The 16,801-nt window shown below is 39.8% G+C and overlaps 1 protein-coding gene across 9 annotated transcripts in view; it reads right to left on the minus strand.

The window, feature by feature from the left end:
• The window catches only part of PLEKHA5 (pleckstrin homology domain containing A5), a 260,555-nt gene extending 245,012 nt beyond the window's left edge, over nt 1–15,543 (minus strand). For 2 of the 9 annotated variants that reach the window (XM_033222724.1, XM_033222723.1), the window contains exons 1-3: nt 15,295–15,533; nt 15,052–15,131; nt 12,733–12,790 (exon numbers count right to left, since the gene is read on the minus strand). In XM_033222724.1, the coding sequence (XP_033078615.1) occupies nt 12,733–12,790; nt 15,052–15,131; nt 15,295–15,383 (227 nt within the window). In that variant the 5' untranslated portion in view covers nt 15,384–15,533. Of the gene's footprint in view, nt 1–12,732; nt 12,791–15,051; nt 15,132–15,294 lie in introns of all 9 variants that reach the window. The other 7 variants (XR_004439999.1, XM_033222732.1, XM_033222726.1 and 4 more) reach the window with 7 other exon arrangements.
• Nucleotides 15,544–16,801: the final 1,258 nt, after the last annotated feature.

Raw genomic sequence — 16,801 nt, forward strand, 5'->3', positions numbered from 1 at the left:
TCACTAGCATAGGTACTTTGATCCTCATGTTTGAACTCTGCTACAGTTGTGTCATTCATCAGTGGGAAACAGCAGTCCTGGTGTAAAACATGGGTATTGTGCAAAGTAATCTAGCCTTAAAATACCAATTATTTATATCTTTTACTACCAACTATATTAACTGTCAATGTGAAACTGAGATAAACTGAAGTTTAAGAGTCAGTTTACTCAGGTATTCAAATAGTTTTAAAATATTTGGGCTAGCATTCAAGTTCATGACTTGCTTTGATTTTCTATGTTTGTGACTTTATGATAAAATTAACAGATATTAAATTAGTAATGGTAAATACACCAGTATATCCACTTCGTCACCTAAATCCCTGCATATGTCACTAGCTTATCACAATATGCTTTCCCACCTGATCCAGATGTTGGTCTCCAAATTCTTCTGAATACAGTACTTCAAACAGCTATCACTAAACAGAGTTGCAATGCTGGCTGAAAGTTATTTATCATCTCTGGTTGTCCATTACATTATGTCCCACACTCCATGTATTTGCACCCCTGTGCAGCTCTCCTCCCACTTCTGACTTTGACTTACATCAACCAGGACCACATGGGCAAGCATGATACAAGCAGAAGTTTTTTAAGTGCCTGAAAACTGTGGTCTGTTCTCCCAGGATAATTCCTCTTAGAAGCCAACTGCCACGCCATAAAGAAAACTTGAGACAGACTAACTGATGAGAGGCCACGAGGAGAGACGCTGGTGTTTGTTCCAGATCCATGACCTCAGTTATACTGCATGGAACTGAAGACCAGCAGAGCTGAGCCTAGTCAACTCAAAGAAAAGTGAGAAATTAGAAATCATCATTGTTTTAAGCCACTGAGTTCTGGGGTAGTTGTTTATGTAGACATGCATAACTGAAGGACTAATCTGTGTTTCAAACCATCTGAATCTCTAGTAATAATCCACACACACAGACTCTCTATCAGTTACCTTTTAAATTTCATCTATTCAATCAGAAGCACTTATTGCAGTTATGGAGAAATGAAGGCACTTTCATACATTCTCGTATGTTCTCAAGTGAGAACAAATCTGCACAAATTTTCTAAAGGGCAATCTGGCAAATGTTAAGTAATGAACCATCTAAAAAGCTCCTGTATTTTCTCAATTCCATTTCTACAAAATAGACATGCATTCAAGAGTATTCATATAAAAATTTTTCTTACAGCAAAAACTCACAAACAACAAAGCCACCTGGAAGTGGAGGACTAAATACCATGTATTCCTAAGACAGAACATCATAGTTATTAAAAATCTTCTACTGAATAAATATATGATGATATAAGGATACTAATACAGCTAATGAAAACAGGATTTGACACAGTATTATTAATAGCAATAAGACTCAAATCTTTAAAAAATATACTTATAACTGTCAATGTGAAACATTATATATGCATAATATGCGCATATGTGCCACATACATAATTGTGCAAAATTGCATGTATAATTGTATATAATACATGCATATATTGTGCATATACAATACATAATTATATATGCAGCATGTATGCATATAATTGTACACAATAAGGTTTGCATATGTAATTATGCAAACCTGCCAAAATATTAGTAGAAATTCTCTCTGCATAACAGGACTGTGAATGATTTTTATTTACTCCATCTTTATACTCCTTAGTATTTTCCAAATGTTCTATAATAAAAATGAATTGCTTCTATAAGAAAAAAACTTACCATTATAAAACAGGTTAAAAAGAAGCATATACACTAAATGTACACTTTTATTATTTGATTCAGAATCATTCTGTGGTATTTCTTTACTAACGTTAAAAAAAATGCCATCAAGCAAGTGCCTGCAAGGTGCAGAAAAAAGGAAATCCTTGTACATTGTTGGTAGGAACATAAAATAGTACAGCCATTATGGCAAACAGTATGGAGGTTCCTCAAGAAATTAAAAATAGAACTACCATATATGATCTACAATTCCACTTCTGGGTTGGGTGTATACCCAAAAGAAATGAAATGGCCACCTCACAGGAACATCTGCGCTCCCATGTTCACTGCAGCATTACTGACAATAGCCAAAAGAAGGTAGTAACAACCTACAAGTCCATCAAGAGATGAATGGATAAAGAAAATATGATGGAATATTATTCATCACATTCTTGCAAAAAATAAGACCTTGCCATTTGTGACAACATAGATAGAACTGGAGGACATTACGTTAAGTGAAATAAACCAGACAGAAAGAAAAATACTGCATGATCTTACATGTGGAAGCTAAAAAAAAATTTTTAAGTAAAATACATAAAAACAAGAGTAGAAATGAGGGGGGATGGGAATATGGAGATCAAAATGAGTACAAAGTTGCAGTTATAGAGGACAAATAAATTTAGAGACTACAGTAGAGGACTGAGATAATGTATTGGATACTGGAAATTTGCTGATCGAGTAGATTATAGGGGGATATGTTAACGTGCTCGACTACTGTAACCATTTCTTTATGTACATCAAAACATGTACACCTTACATATATACACTAAAAAGCTATTGCTATCAGACTATATCTATATTGTGATAGAAGAGAATCGCTTTTTCAAAATAAATACGGATGAATTTTCCACAGAGAAAAAATTCACATTAATTTTAACATGTTATATAATTTCTTTATATTGTGAAAATTGGGCAAGGACTTCTTTATTTCTTTTCAAAATTTTGTCATACTGCCCTATTTTACTGAGTTTTATATTTTATATTGAATAACTTTGAAAAAAATTGTTTTAGAGATGGTGTCTCACTCAGTTGCCCAGGCTGAAGTGCAGTGGCATGATCATAGCTCACCTCAGCTTTGAGCTCCTGGGCTCAAGCAATCCTTCTGCGTCACCCTCCTGGGTAACCAGGACTACAGGGGTACACCACCATGACCAGCTAATTAAAAAAAACATTTTTTTTTTGTAGAGATCAGGGGTCACACTATGTTGCGCAGGCTGGTCTTGAACTCCAGACTTCAAAGAATCCTCCTGCCTCGGCCTCCCAAAGTGTTGGGATTACAGGTGTGAGCCACTGCACCTGGCCTTAACATTGAACAATATGCAACTTCAACCACTTTAGCAAAATTTGGAATTTTCACCTCAGAGGCAAACTTTTTTAGACCATATCTATTCAAAGAAACAATATATGTAAAGAATCCAAGTTACTTGGAAAGGACAGGGAACAAAAACCACTCCCCAGGTAGACAGCATCATAGCAAGCAAGCACTGGCAACATGACTCAAGCACTGACACGGTTTAGGAATTACTCTTCAAGTGGCCAGTCATTTCAGAAGCACCAAAGAGAATCCCTGGCCTCACCTAGCAGGGTGAGCTTTCCACCACAGTGAAGTTCTACTGCCACTTGTGCTAAGTTGGTTTCTTCAAACTCACTTGCTCAGGACAGCCAATCTAAGATTGGCTTCTACTCATTCTTCCTCAAAATTCAGCACTTTATCTTAATCCTCCCTGGTCCTGGCCTGAATCATCCTGAACAACTTCAACTATTCCTTCTGCAACGCAAGGCAAAAGGTTTCCTTGAATATCACTGGTACCATTACTTCTTTTCTCATAAGTTTACAGATGCTCAGATTCATTGTCTCCCTGGCCTTTAGACATTTTACACTGTATTATAAGAAGACCTCTGTTCTTCAGTCTTTCACATCTTGACTTCCAGTGATGAACTGGGCCTTCCTCTCTAACTATATGTTTCTGGATGACTTGCCAATATTAGGGTCTTGGCTCTAGCTAAGGACAGACAATGACTGAAGACTAGCAGGCCAGTATCTATTCTAGGAACAGGCATGTGATCCAAGGTAGTCAAAAGTCCCTGTCCAAGATTTTTTTATTTGCAACTAGAGAAAAAAACTAACATTTTAGGTTAAAAAGCTAAACGGGTATAATTTGGGGCAGCATGTAACCATTTTTCTGGTTAAAGAGAAGCTTTCTGTAGGGGGAAAAAAAAAAGCAGGTGAGGAAGAGACTTGAAGAATTTACTTGCGTCACTCTTGAAATTAGTGTGAAAACAGTTTCCTGGCTGGGCACGGTGGCTTATGCCTATAATATAATCCCAGCACTTTAGAAGGCCGAGGCAGGTGGATCACCTGAGGTCAGGAGTTGGAGACCAGCCTGGCCAAACATGGTGAAACTCCCATCTCTACTAAAAATACAAAAAAATTAGCCGGGTGTAGTGGCAGGCACCTGTAATCCCAGCTAGTCGGGAGGCTGAAGCAGGAGAATCACTTGAACCCAGGAGGCAGAGGTTGCAGTGAGCCGAGATTGAGTCATTGCACTCCAGCCTGGGCAACAGAGACTGTCTTCAAAAAAAAAAAGAAATAGTTTCCTTTTTGCTTATACTAGTTGGCTTTGGGTCAGTGACGTTTACAACAACAAGAGTTGTGACTAGATGACAAATGAGAAGAAAAAAATGCCCTGGGATGTTCAGATTTAGGTAAAGAGGCTTGCTTTTCTTACGATTTGTTTTAGAGCTTCATTTCAAACACCTAATTGTCTATTACGTTCCAGGCACTGGAAGCATAAAGATGGCTACAGTATAAGACTACCTCTGCCTTCAGAGAACTAACAGTCTGAAAGATTCTCTTGGGTATGGGTGGCTTCCTGGCCACTTTGGAGAATTCCTAAGTAGTTCAGAGGACATTCCTTAGTGGCCAAGATGTTCTCACAGTGGCTCTGAAATGTCTATCATCTGTACCTCATGAGGACCACTTTATTTCTTTTGGGTTTCTATTGGACCCACTGATTTCAGTATTTTAAAATTTAGTCTACATTCACTTCTTGCATACTAATCACGATAGTACAGACTTCGGTAATATAATATTTCCTTGTTTTCTTGAAACCAAAGTAGACTTAAAAAGTAGACTTTTCCCTTAGAGGATTTATGTGTAGTCTAACATACTATAAAATGTACTTACTTATTGTTTCCTTTATCTGACATTCTCTCCCCCATCATCCCACTCCCCAGACGTGCAGAATTTTTCGGTTTATTTCATTTACTGATCTATACTCATCACTAAGGCACACAACTAGGAGTTCAAAATGTATTCAAGAGAAGTGAAAGAATACATGAGTAAGTGACTGATTGGAAGACCTTGCCACTGGGACTCAGACAATCATTAAAATCAGTTGGCTAAACATTGTTATCTAGTGGATGATGAAGAGCAGCTTCTGCAGCAGCTTTCTCCTTTGTATAAATTGCCATACCATACCAACCCCATCCCCCAAGTCTCTCTTTAGATATGGCAATGCATTCACTTAGGTTGTGGTCCAATCTCAAGACCAGGAGGCTATTTATTCTTCATCTTTCCAGTGACTTTACACTGCTCTATTCTGATCCACCCTGTAGGGGTTCAGAGCTTAACTGCGAGAAAGGCCTCTCCCCGTAACCCCCACAATGGGCTAAGGCCTTTCAATGTATGTAGTCAAAACATTAGATATTCTTCATAGCATTTATCACAGTCTATCTTATATATTTGTATGATCATTTTATTACTAGCTCCCCCACTAATTCAATGATAAAGTTCTTAAGAGTAGTGTCCATGTCTGTTTCATTCATAAAGCTTAAAGCACTTGGCACACAGAAAATATTCAATAAGCATTTGTTGAATGAATAATTAGATGGATGAACATGAAATTCCCAGCCTGAATCTATAAATAGGTAGTCATTTAGGTAGCTGAGATAGGATAAGGGAGTGGGTTGTGTTTGCTTTTTACGAGGGGAGTAAGAAGATAATGTCAGGAGTCCTTTGTGAAAGTCGGATTTTAGCCACCTAAAATGCTATGTCCTCTCAAGCAGCTCAAAAACCAAACCATCATTAACATGTCCACCTGGGGCTCCCCCCCCACACCTACTCCTTTATTCTGGTCAAGGGTCTCATCATCATTCTTGTAGCCATTCAGACACAAAGGCTTTGAGTAGCTTTTGACCTCTTTTTTCTGTTAACCTCCTTGCTCAGCAAGACTCCTAAGGCCTGTCAACTCCTCCTTAACATCTTTGATCAATGGCCTCTTTCCATTCCCGCTGCCACAAACTTGGTTCAAGTAACTACCCAATTATGGCAACAGACTCAGAAATGCTCTCCTTGATTCCCAGGTTTGCTCCAGTCCAATCCATGCTGCCTATATGAAAATCTCCCTAAAAACTTTCATGTTGTATAATTAACGCTATACTGAAATACATCTGCAAAGGCTTGCCCAGAAAATAAAAACCTCAGCCTGACATTCAAAGCCCAGACACAGTATGGTTCCAAATAGCATTCCTAGACTCACCTCCCATCATCCTAGCATTTTCTACAGAACCATCACTAACAAGCATAGTTAGCATTACTCATTACACATATTCACATATTATACATGTGCCCACCCCCATGAATGTATCCTGCCAGTCTTATCAACCCATCTGAAAGTGAATCCCATCCATACCCTCAGGCCTAGCTCAACTCCCACCTCTTCAAGTCTTTCCAGGACAGCCCAGCCAAGGCTGCCTCTTCCTCCTCTGAATTCTCACGACTCAAACTAGCATCATTATTATTTGTTTTGTTTTGTTTTTGATTGTTTGAGATGGAGTCTTACTCTGTCACCCAGGCTGGAGTGCAGTGGCATCATCTCGGCTCACTGCAACCTCTGCCTCCTGGGTTCAAGCGATTCTCCTGCCTCAGTCTCCCAAGTAGCTGGGACTACAGGTGCCCGCCACCACGCCCGGCTAATTTTTGTATTTTTAGTAGAGACGGGGTTTCACCATGTTGGCCAGGTTGGTCTCAAACTCCTGACTTCAAGCGATCCGCCCGCTTTGGCCTCCCAAGGTGCTGGGATTACAGGCATGAGCCACTGCCTAGTATCATCTTTTTACACCTTTAACTCTAACTTGCATATACACATAACTTTTCACCCTTAACTTCATCTTATATTTATCTGTTATTTAAAAAAATGAAACGGTCACAAGAAAACAGCATCTGCTAACAAATACAAAGAAATTCCATCTTGTATAGGACAGACAGGTCCTATGTAAGCCCTGTCTCCAGGCCATCAACTATTCAACTCTTGAATACTTTCTTTTTGTATAGATCACTTCCTCCTGCTTCCTAAATATAGGCCAGCTTTGAGAATAAGAAACGAAGGGGTCTATACAGATTAGGGAAGAAAAAAATCCCTGGACAAATCCAGAAAGTGTTCTTAAAATGCAACCACTTGAGTTGTGGGGACTCTTCTTTCTCCATCTTGATTAACTCCTTAAATAACCAGGAGCCAGCATCATTATCATCCCAGATACCACTTCTTTAGAGGCTGGCTAGATGCTGGGCATTATACTATTATCACAGGAAATACAAGGAGGAAATTGAGCAAACCTGGCCCTGAGCAGTGGTCCTGGGGCTAAAATAAAAAAGAATTCCATGACAAAGTCTACTGAGGTTGGAAGTCCTGGCACCCCAACTTGAAAAGGAAAGAGACAACAACAACAAAAAAGCTACTGCGAGGATTATAGGAGTTTAATGCTATGCTGAAGTGCCTAGCACTAATTAAGTCTATGTTCCCCACACCACCTCTCTGTTTTAATATACTGCATATTTCTCTCTACACTACAAACTCCTTGAAAGCTGAGATCATAGTTCCTAGTTGTTTTATACCTAATGAATCAGCATAAAGTGCTTCATACATGTAAGGAATCACATATTAACAGCCCAAAGCTCTTTTGTTATAAATATGGAAAAGAAATATAATGCCCACAAAGTGTTCTAAAGCCTTATGTAGCTCTAGTAATCAAAATTTGGTTATAATATTATAGAAAGTACAAAACAGTTTTTGGCCAGGCGTAGTGGTAATCCCAGCACTTTGGGAGGCTGAGGTGGGTGGATCACTTGACGTTAGGAGTTTGAGATCAGCTTGGCCAACATGGTGAAACCCCGTCTCCACTAAAAATACAAAAAATTAGCCAGGCGTGGTGGCAGGCACCTGTAATCCCAGCTACTTGGGAGGCTGAGGCAGGAGAATTGCTTGAACCTGGGAGGTGGAGGTTGCAGTGAGCTGAGATCATGCCAGCTTGGGCAACAAGAATGAAACTCCGTCTCCAAAAAAAAAAAAAAAAAGTAAAGTATAAAACAACTTTAAGTATCAAATATATAGTTAATATATTCTAATGTTTTTTATGGCAGTTATGCTAGATTCCCCATCTTCATTCATATTTTGAATTGTGAAAATCTGAAGAAACAGATTTTTCTTCTCACTTGCAACCCCAGTTTTGGTAAGTTTGGAATTAGCATACATTAGATTCAGCTATTGCAGATATTGAAACAAAACCTCATGCTCTGTTTGCATATCTAAGTTCAATTTCCAGAACTTATAATTTTAAGTTAAAAAAAGCAGTATGAAAACATAACCTTACAACATTTGCATACTATTTTATACCCTGCAAATATTGTTTTGATCCCCAATCCTACAATGACCTTTAAATAATCAGAATAAAGTTTCTCACTATTCAGAGAGCCTTAAGATTTACTTGGCACTCTAAGTTAACCATATTAAAACTTTGAAGCACAAAGGAATAGTAAATAATGTAACCATTTTAAGTTACCATGGCCTGTCATTACAGAATCATTAAGCAATATTTTCAAGGAGTAAGCAGAAAGCTTTATAACTCAAATGTGTAAGATTTTCTTCTGTGCTTTATGGGCTAAGTTATTTGCTTTCTAGTTAAGAATACGGAATATTTAAAGCCACGCCTCATAAATTATAAAATTCACTTCATGTTAATTTTCAGCATTCTTCATAAAGATAACACCATAAATTAAGTTATAAAAACAATATGGAAATTCAATAATCAAACTCCAACTGTCTATGTATTTACACACACAAACACACAGTAACATAATTAAGAGGCTGGCTAGCTTAAGGTACACAGAAAAATTATTTTACTCAGAAAAAAAGAATTCAATATCTTTAAAGATAAAGATTTCTGGCCAGGCACCATGGCTCATGCCTGTAATCCCAACATTTTGGGGGACCAAGGCAGGAGGATTGCATGAGCCTAGGAGTTCAAGATCATGCTGGGCAACATAGGCAGACCCTGTCTCAATCAATCAATCAGTCAGTAAAATGAGCCAGGCATGGTGGTACACACTTGTGGTCCCAGTTACTCGTGAGGCTGAGGTGGGAGGATCACTTACGCCCAGGAGGTCGAGGCTGCAGTGTGTTGTGATGGAGCCCCTGCACTCCAGCCTGGACGACAGAGTGAAACCCCTCTCAAAAAAAAAATAAATAAACAAGTAAAATGTTTCATATTTTACTGTTTTTTGGCCAAATGGATGTAAGGGAAAATATATTCTCTATATTACATATTTTTTTTATCTAGCTGCAAACTTGAATTAAAGAACGAATTTCAAAGTATATAAAATAAACTAACTCAAACGTATACAACTCTTACTCGGATCAGGTCCTTTGTTGACAATAGCAATACTATCTGTTTACATGAAGATATGTATACAAACATTTTACAAGGAAACGTAAGCACAAAAAGCAGCAGAAGAAAGTACACACAACTCTGGCACTACATACTTCATACTTATCTGTAGTTGTCTACTCAAAGCTTAAAGAGAGAGGATAAAATAGGTAAGAAGGATAGAAAACCTAGCTTTTCATATTTCCATCATCATCTCTTCTTGGCACTGTGAGTTCCCTGTTTTCCAGAATATTATAAATCCCAGAACAGGATAAAATTCAAAGAAATTTAGAGGTTGTCTTTTCCAGGTAGCCTAATTTAAAGATGTGAAGACTGAGCTACAAAGTCGATAAGAAGGTAAGACCACAGTTCAGTTCCTTTGACTTCCCCACTACAATCTTCTCCTTCTCTTACCACCTACAGAGATGCAATTGTCAATAGCAAAATATAATCCAGAGATAAATTCTTTCTGGTAACCTGCCATTTTTAACACCGACCAACATTTGTTCAAGAGAGGAATAATTTAAGAGTTACACGTATTTCACTTCAGAACGGAAGTAGAAACAATTCAAATTCTTTAGGTCTCCCTTCTTGCTGTAAGAACTTTCCAGAACACAGGATCAGGAATAGTCAAAGGGCTGACATGTTTTTGATTGGCCTTCCTGTCTTTCCACTTCCCATGTGAACAAAATCTACCCCCCATGTGAACAAAATCCACCCCGATAACCCTGTAACCTCCTTTACATACAATTTGGTCAGTAACCACCTTTCTTCATCTGAGAAAGAAACAACAATGAAAAACTATAGCCACCAACACTAAGCACTTTGCTACTTTAGACTCCTATCTTTTCCTCCACTCTGAATATTCTAAATATAGTTTATGTTCCTGGGGTTTGTTACCCTGCTGTCTTTGCAAACTATAAGTTCCAAAGGCATGTTTCTGCTATTTTATTATGTGTGTGACAATGGAAGTAGTAATTTTGACTACTTCATGAATGAATAATGTATGTGAAGGTACTCTAAGTTGTAAAGTTTAAGATAAAAGTAGTACCTCTATCCTATTAGAATGATAAGCAACAATACAAACAAGTAAAAAGTTTCTAGGAAATTACAGCGTACATTAGGGATTTAACTAATCTTAACAGAAATTAATCTTCTGACATAACCCAGAAAAATAAAGCAGTAGCACCTAACATTCAGTACATCATATATTTGTCAATGGTTATTTTTTTTAAAGTTTAATGAGTGATATGCTACACTATGCTCAATTTTAGGAGAAATTATTTTCATAATATAAATTATTTATTGCTACTTTTGGACACAATTATTGCCTATGAATACCAAAGTGATTAAAACCTACAAGTTTAAAAATGTCTTTAAAGTAAAATTATTACAGCTTTCTTAATACAGTCTTAATTTTCCAGATAAACCTACTTAGGCATTAGACATGGCACTCAAATAAATTTCTAATTTGTTTAAACATAAAAGAAAACCTAATCAAAACGGCTCGTAAAACAAAAGAAACTCACTCAATGTCTTCCTAACAGCTTAGTTCTAAATTAAAACATACATACTCAGCCCACACAGAGTAAGATTTTGTGCTGTCAAATAAACATTCATCCAAGAATGCACACAAAGAAATTAAAATTTTATTGAAAATTCAAATTTACCTCTGTTTTTATAAGATGAGCTAGGCTTAATGTACAGTAGTCAAAATTACATTGAATAAATGACCTGAAATGAAAAAACTGTTTTTCTTCACAAATATCATACTACTAGCTTGACAAAAAAAGAAGCATCCCTTTTCGTGGCAATACCAACTCACTTTAATTTAGGACGGAAATAACCAATAGAAAAATATGTGATGACTGCATTTCACTCAAGTATTTTTTTAGGCCTTCTAATAATGTATAGTATAATCTCCAAATAAAAGATTTCACCCAAAAATATTCACAGAACTATACCATGAAACTATTCCATTCCTGTATCTTCTGCTTTCTCTATTTCTACATCCAAAAGCAAGCATTCCTAATACTTATAAAAAGCCCTTGATGTTTTATACAAGTATCTTTCTAAAAGATTAAAGAACCATACAGGTAATTATAATTTACTGGAAGTATATAACATGATCTTAAAAATGTCATCGTAAAAATAACTTTCTAGGCTCAATGAAACAAAGGTAACTTTAGCTAGGTATCTGTTATTGTTAATAAACAACCAAAATCTTAACCAAGTTTGGTATTTCAGCATTCTCTTTCATGTCTCAGTTTATTAAAATTAAACAACAAACAAGGTTAAACAATAAAAACAAGCTCTTAGGTAAACAGTTTCTAATATAAAAACAAAAAGACAAAAACCACCTACATTTTTCCTTGGGGGATTAAAATTTTTCCTACATGATGTTGACCTCCAGCTTTGTATTTGTCTCCAAGTAGTACTAAGTTATTAAGTATGAACAGAGATTAGTTTAATATTCTAAAGAATTGGTTTTAAGGTTGGGACTGACTGGTCATCTTTTCTCTCAAGCTCTATTAAAAGCCTTTTTTAAACAAACATATCAATAAAACATCTTGACTTTAGACATATTTAAATAAACTGAAGCAAAAATACAAACAATTCTCCAATATATGCTCATGAAATATTCAGTAATTATTTCTATTTTTACTCCCTGACCACCATTGCTTACCAAATTGTGCCTAGGTTTACATCACTTTGGCTGCCTGTAAACAGCCCTGGTTAAAATATATATGAACAAGGTTCACTTAAAAAAAAAAAAAGATGTTCATGTAACTCAAAGATTTTTTTTTTGTTTGTAATCTTTTAGCACAGATAATCAAAGATCAAAACTTTAAGTACCACATAGCTAATGACCAAAGAGTATAATCCTCTATTACCCAGGAATATACACAGAAGCACCAAAAAAAAAAAGTAATTGTAGTCATATTCTGATGAAGCTGGACTATTCCAAAAGAAAAAACTGAAAAAGATACAAAATGATTTTTATAAGTGGCCATAAATGATCTAATTTCCAAATCAATGAATCGATGAATATTCCAGGCAAATAACATTAGAAAACTAACAGTGCCATTTTTTGTCTCAAAATTCCAATACTATACAAAATAAAGAATACAGTCACAATTATATGATAAACCTTAGAAAATCATGATCAAGACTGAGCATACAACTATTCAGCTGAGGAGTAATCACAGCATTCTACTTACGAAAGAAAAAAAGGAAGTCAAAAAACTCACTTTATATAGTATCTTGCACCTTCAAAAGTATATGCTTCTTCCCAGCCAGTAGGCAAATCTAAAACAATACATATATTACAATTAGTATTACTTCAATGATAGCAAAATAAGTCTCAATCGATTTTAATTATTCATTTTCATTTATTAGCTGTTTTAAGTAGATTACCAACAAAAAAAAAGTGTTGAGCTGCCAATACAATAGTAGATATCATTTTTTGAAAAATAGCAATTCAAATTTAAAGCCATCAGAAAAATGTCCACAATATTAGAGATTATCTGACCTGAGTACACATTGTAATATATTAGGGTGGAGAGGAACTATGTTCTGGCATCCAAGAAAGCAAAGGGAGGCCTTCTAATCCCAGGTGAAACACTCATGAATGACTAGCAAAAAACCAAAACTGTGCATAACAGGCAACGCCTGCCTCTTCTTGAGTATACCGTGTCTACTTAAGACCATTTTTTCTCAGTAATACAAATGAATCCATCTAGGAAGTGTCACCGAAGAGAATGCAGAACTTCCTAAGTACTTAATTAGTGGAAAAGAAATGGCAACGAATACTTTCGTGTTTGTTTCTAAAAATTTGACTAAGAGACGTGAAGTTTCAAGTAGTAAAATTGGGAATAACTCAGGTGAACAATGGTATCATTATGTGCTACATGTTACTTATTAATGACAAGTTGTTTGGATTTCATCAAAATACCTCTTGGAAGTAAAAACAACTGATGTGTGTACAAAACCACAGAGTCCAAGCAAAGTAAACCAAACCAGAAAAAAAAAAAAAGGGAAATCACCTAAGAGAATAAAATTTTTCTGTGGCGTGAATGTTATCAAATCTGTGAGGGTAACTAGGACACATATTTATATCACACATATTTCCATAGGATAATTATTTAATCTCGTCTTTAATGAAGTATCGTCTTTAATGAAATAAATCTGTTATTATCCATAAAAGCAAAGAGGCCATCAAAGTTGGAATATGCGTGTAAAACACCAGAAAGGTATATTGAAGCAAAAGCCTGCATGGGGAATTGAGAAACATGACGGTGTATTAGTCAGAAATGCCTTAAAAATGTCACCTCATCATGCTTGCTACACCAGCCTTTCCTTTCTTCCTCCACCTTTTTGCAAATTTGGAGACATTAGTCACTTCAGTGAACTCCAGCATTTCACAGAGAAGCAGGTTTGTTCAATATCCTGGCAACTTTAACAGATTCACGGAATGTCAGAGTCGGAGAGAGTGTACCCCAGAGGCCAGCTCTGAGGACTGCTGAAACTGGCCTTGCCTTCGACCCAAACTGCTCTCAAACCTTTCCACTCACCAGGACTAGAGGCAGGCCAGTAAGAGAACACATGTTACATTTCAAAGACAAACAAGTTTCACAAATGTAAACAAAGAATGATAAAAGAAACCCAGACCAGCACAGAAACTACGAGGAGCCTTTTCCAGCTCCACTCACACTTAGCATTCAAACAAGCTCCCAAAGCCACCCGAGACAGCCGCTTCCCCACGGACCCCCTCCAAACAGGGCCCGGTGCCCACACACGGGACACCCCCTCGCACGCCCACCGCCTCCTGGCAGTCTGTGCAACCTCCGTGCGGCTGGCGGGGACTTTAGATCCGATCGCCAACAACTGAGGCTGCGAACGCCTCCTCCGGCTCCGGCTGCTCCTCCTGTGGCAGGAGGGAACGGCCAAGCGTTTCCCGAGCCGCTCCCTGTCACCGAGCGGATCGCAGCACCCCCGAACTCCTCTCCTCCTCCTTCATCAGCCACCTACCCACAAGTCCCACCTAAGAGCAGGAGGAAGCTGCACGGCAGGAGGCAGCGCTCCCGGGAGGAGGGGGAGGATGTGGTTATGTTATCCCGGCGGGCGAGCAGGGTCTGGGGCTGCAGGGAGGGGAGTGGGCAAGGACTGCCTAAAGGTTGCTGAGGGGCAAGACAGCAGCTGGGGGTGACCGGGGAGTGAGTAGCGGCCGCGGAGGAAAAACTCAGGACTCCAGGTTTCAGGGATGGGAGCGTCGCCACTCCAGGGGCGCGAGGGTCGTCTAGGCTGGGATGGGGAGAGGGCGCAGGAAGAGGGCGCCGTCTCCAAGTTATGATGAAAGGCTGAGGAGAAAGAGGCGCCCCGAGACTGGAGAGAACTCCGGGCGGCCGAGTCCCCGTGGCCCTTCTACCTGCGGCCGCCCCCTCCTGGCCTCCGCCCCGCCTCGCCGCCTCCCGGGGCCCGCGGCACCGGGCAGGTTGCTGGGAGCCGGGCGGCCCGGGCTCTGCCGCCTCCTCCAGGCGGAGCCCAACTCCGTTCGGGCCCGGTGTTACCTGTGCTCTGCCGCCGGTGTCCGGTGACCACGGCCTCGCCGGTGACGGGGTGCAGCCAGGTGGTGCTCTTGGCCTCCTCGCTGCAGGGGTGAGAGAAGGGGCAGACACGGTGCGTGAGAGGGGACGCGGCGGCGAGCCGAGGGGCTGCAGGGGTACAGACCCAGGCTCTCCCCCATCTCGCCAGCCGCCCGCCTCCTGCCCTCCCGCCCCCGCGGGGCCCCCGTGTCGTCCCCGGCTCTTTACTTGATGAAGAAGACTCGGCCGCCCCTGGTGATCCCGTAAGTCCAGGACCGGGGCAGGGAGATCCACTCCAGGTTCAGATCCGCCGCCATGTCTGATCCCCAGCCGCCGCCGCCGCCTTCTCCTGCTGCCGCCGCGGCTGCCGAGGGAGGAGGGAACGAGCGAGCGAAGGGAGCGCGGAGTGAGCGCGGCCGGAGCGCGCCTCCCCGGCCCGGCGCGCCCCCGCGTGCGCCCTACCCCCTCGGGCGGTGCCCGCTCCGCCGCCCCGGCAGGGTCCGGCCCCCGTCACCGCCCCTCCGCATCCCCGCGGCCGCCGGCCGGCTGCCCCGCCGCGCGCTCGGGGGATGGGCAAGCGGCGCCGCGCCCCAGACCCCTCCCTCGGGCCCCTCCCGCGTGCCCGCCCCCTCCGCCGCGCGAAGGTTCCGGGATCGATTAAAAAAAAAAAAAAAAAACGCGTCCTACCCCCAGGGCTTTGCCCGAAGGCTTCCCATCCCAGGGCGCGATCAAAGGGAGCCTAATAATGCCCGCGCCCCTGATTTCTCTTTCAAACAACAAAAACACAGCGTCTGAGCTTTGTTTTATAAGAGCTGTTGGAGAGCCAACAGATTTTTCCAATATATTGATCGTTTTAAAATGGAAAGCTGTTTTTATTAAAGCACACGAAAGGCTTTTCCTGTTTGTTTGTTGTGTGCCAGATATCAAAGTTCGGACGTGATACTCCCATGAAATATAACTGGATTTAGACTGGACAAAACAAGTTTTTTCTCTTCCTAGGCCCCTTAAGTCATATCTTATAAAATAAAAACTCTGCTTTTTCTGCTACTTGTTTTTAAAGATTCACTTAATATCAGTGTGGATTTTTACGTCCCCCTGTCTCCAATAGATTACAATAATAGCTTATTTTACGGAGTCCTTGTGACGGTGTACATTTTTAAATCTTCACAACAACTGTGTATATATGTATATGTAAACAAGCTATAAAAATCCCCATTTTACAGATAGGAAAAATGAAGTTTAAAAACAGTAGTTTGCCCAGTCATACTAAGAACTGCCAAAGCCTGGATTCAAACTGGCTGTAGGATTTCAAAAGTATATTTGTATAACCTCCTTGCTGTACAAGCCTACTTTGTTTTATTGTGATTCACTTTATTGCTGTTTGCAGGTATTTCATGTCTTACAAATCGAAGGTTTGTGGCAACTCTGCATTAAGCAAGTCCTAGCACCGTTTTTCAACAGCGTTTGCTCACTGCGTGTCTTTGTGGCACATTTTGGTAATTCTTGCAATCTTCCAAACTTTTTCATTATTGCACCTATTATAGTGATCTGTAATCAGTGATCTTTGATGTTACTGTTGGAATTGTTTTGAGGGCACCATGAACTGAGCCCATGTAAGACAGGGATCTTAATAAATGTGTGTGTTCTGACTGCTCCACTGACCACTGTTCCTCTGCCTCTCTGCTTCATCTTGGGCCTCCATATTCCCTGAGATGAAACACTAATAATAATGGCC

This window comes from Trachypithecus francoisi, unplaced genomic scaffold (assembly GCF_009764315.1).
Source record: "Trachypithecus francoisi isolate TF-2019V2 unplaced genomic scaffold, Tfra_2.0 Lachesis_group11, whole genome shotgun sequence".
NCBI classification, from domain to species: Eukaryota; Metazoa; Chordata; class Mammalia; order Primates; family Cercopithecidae; genus Trachypithecus; species Trachypithecus francoisi.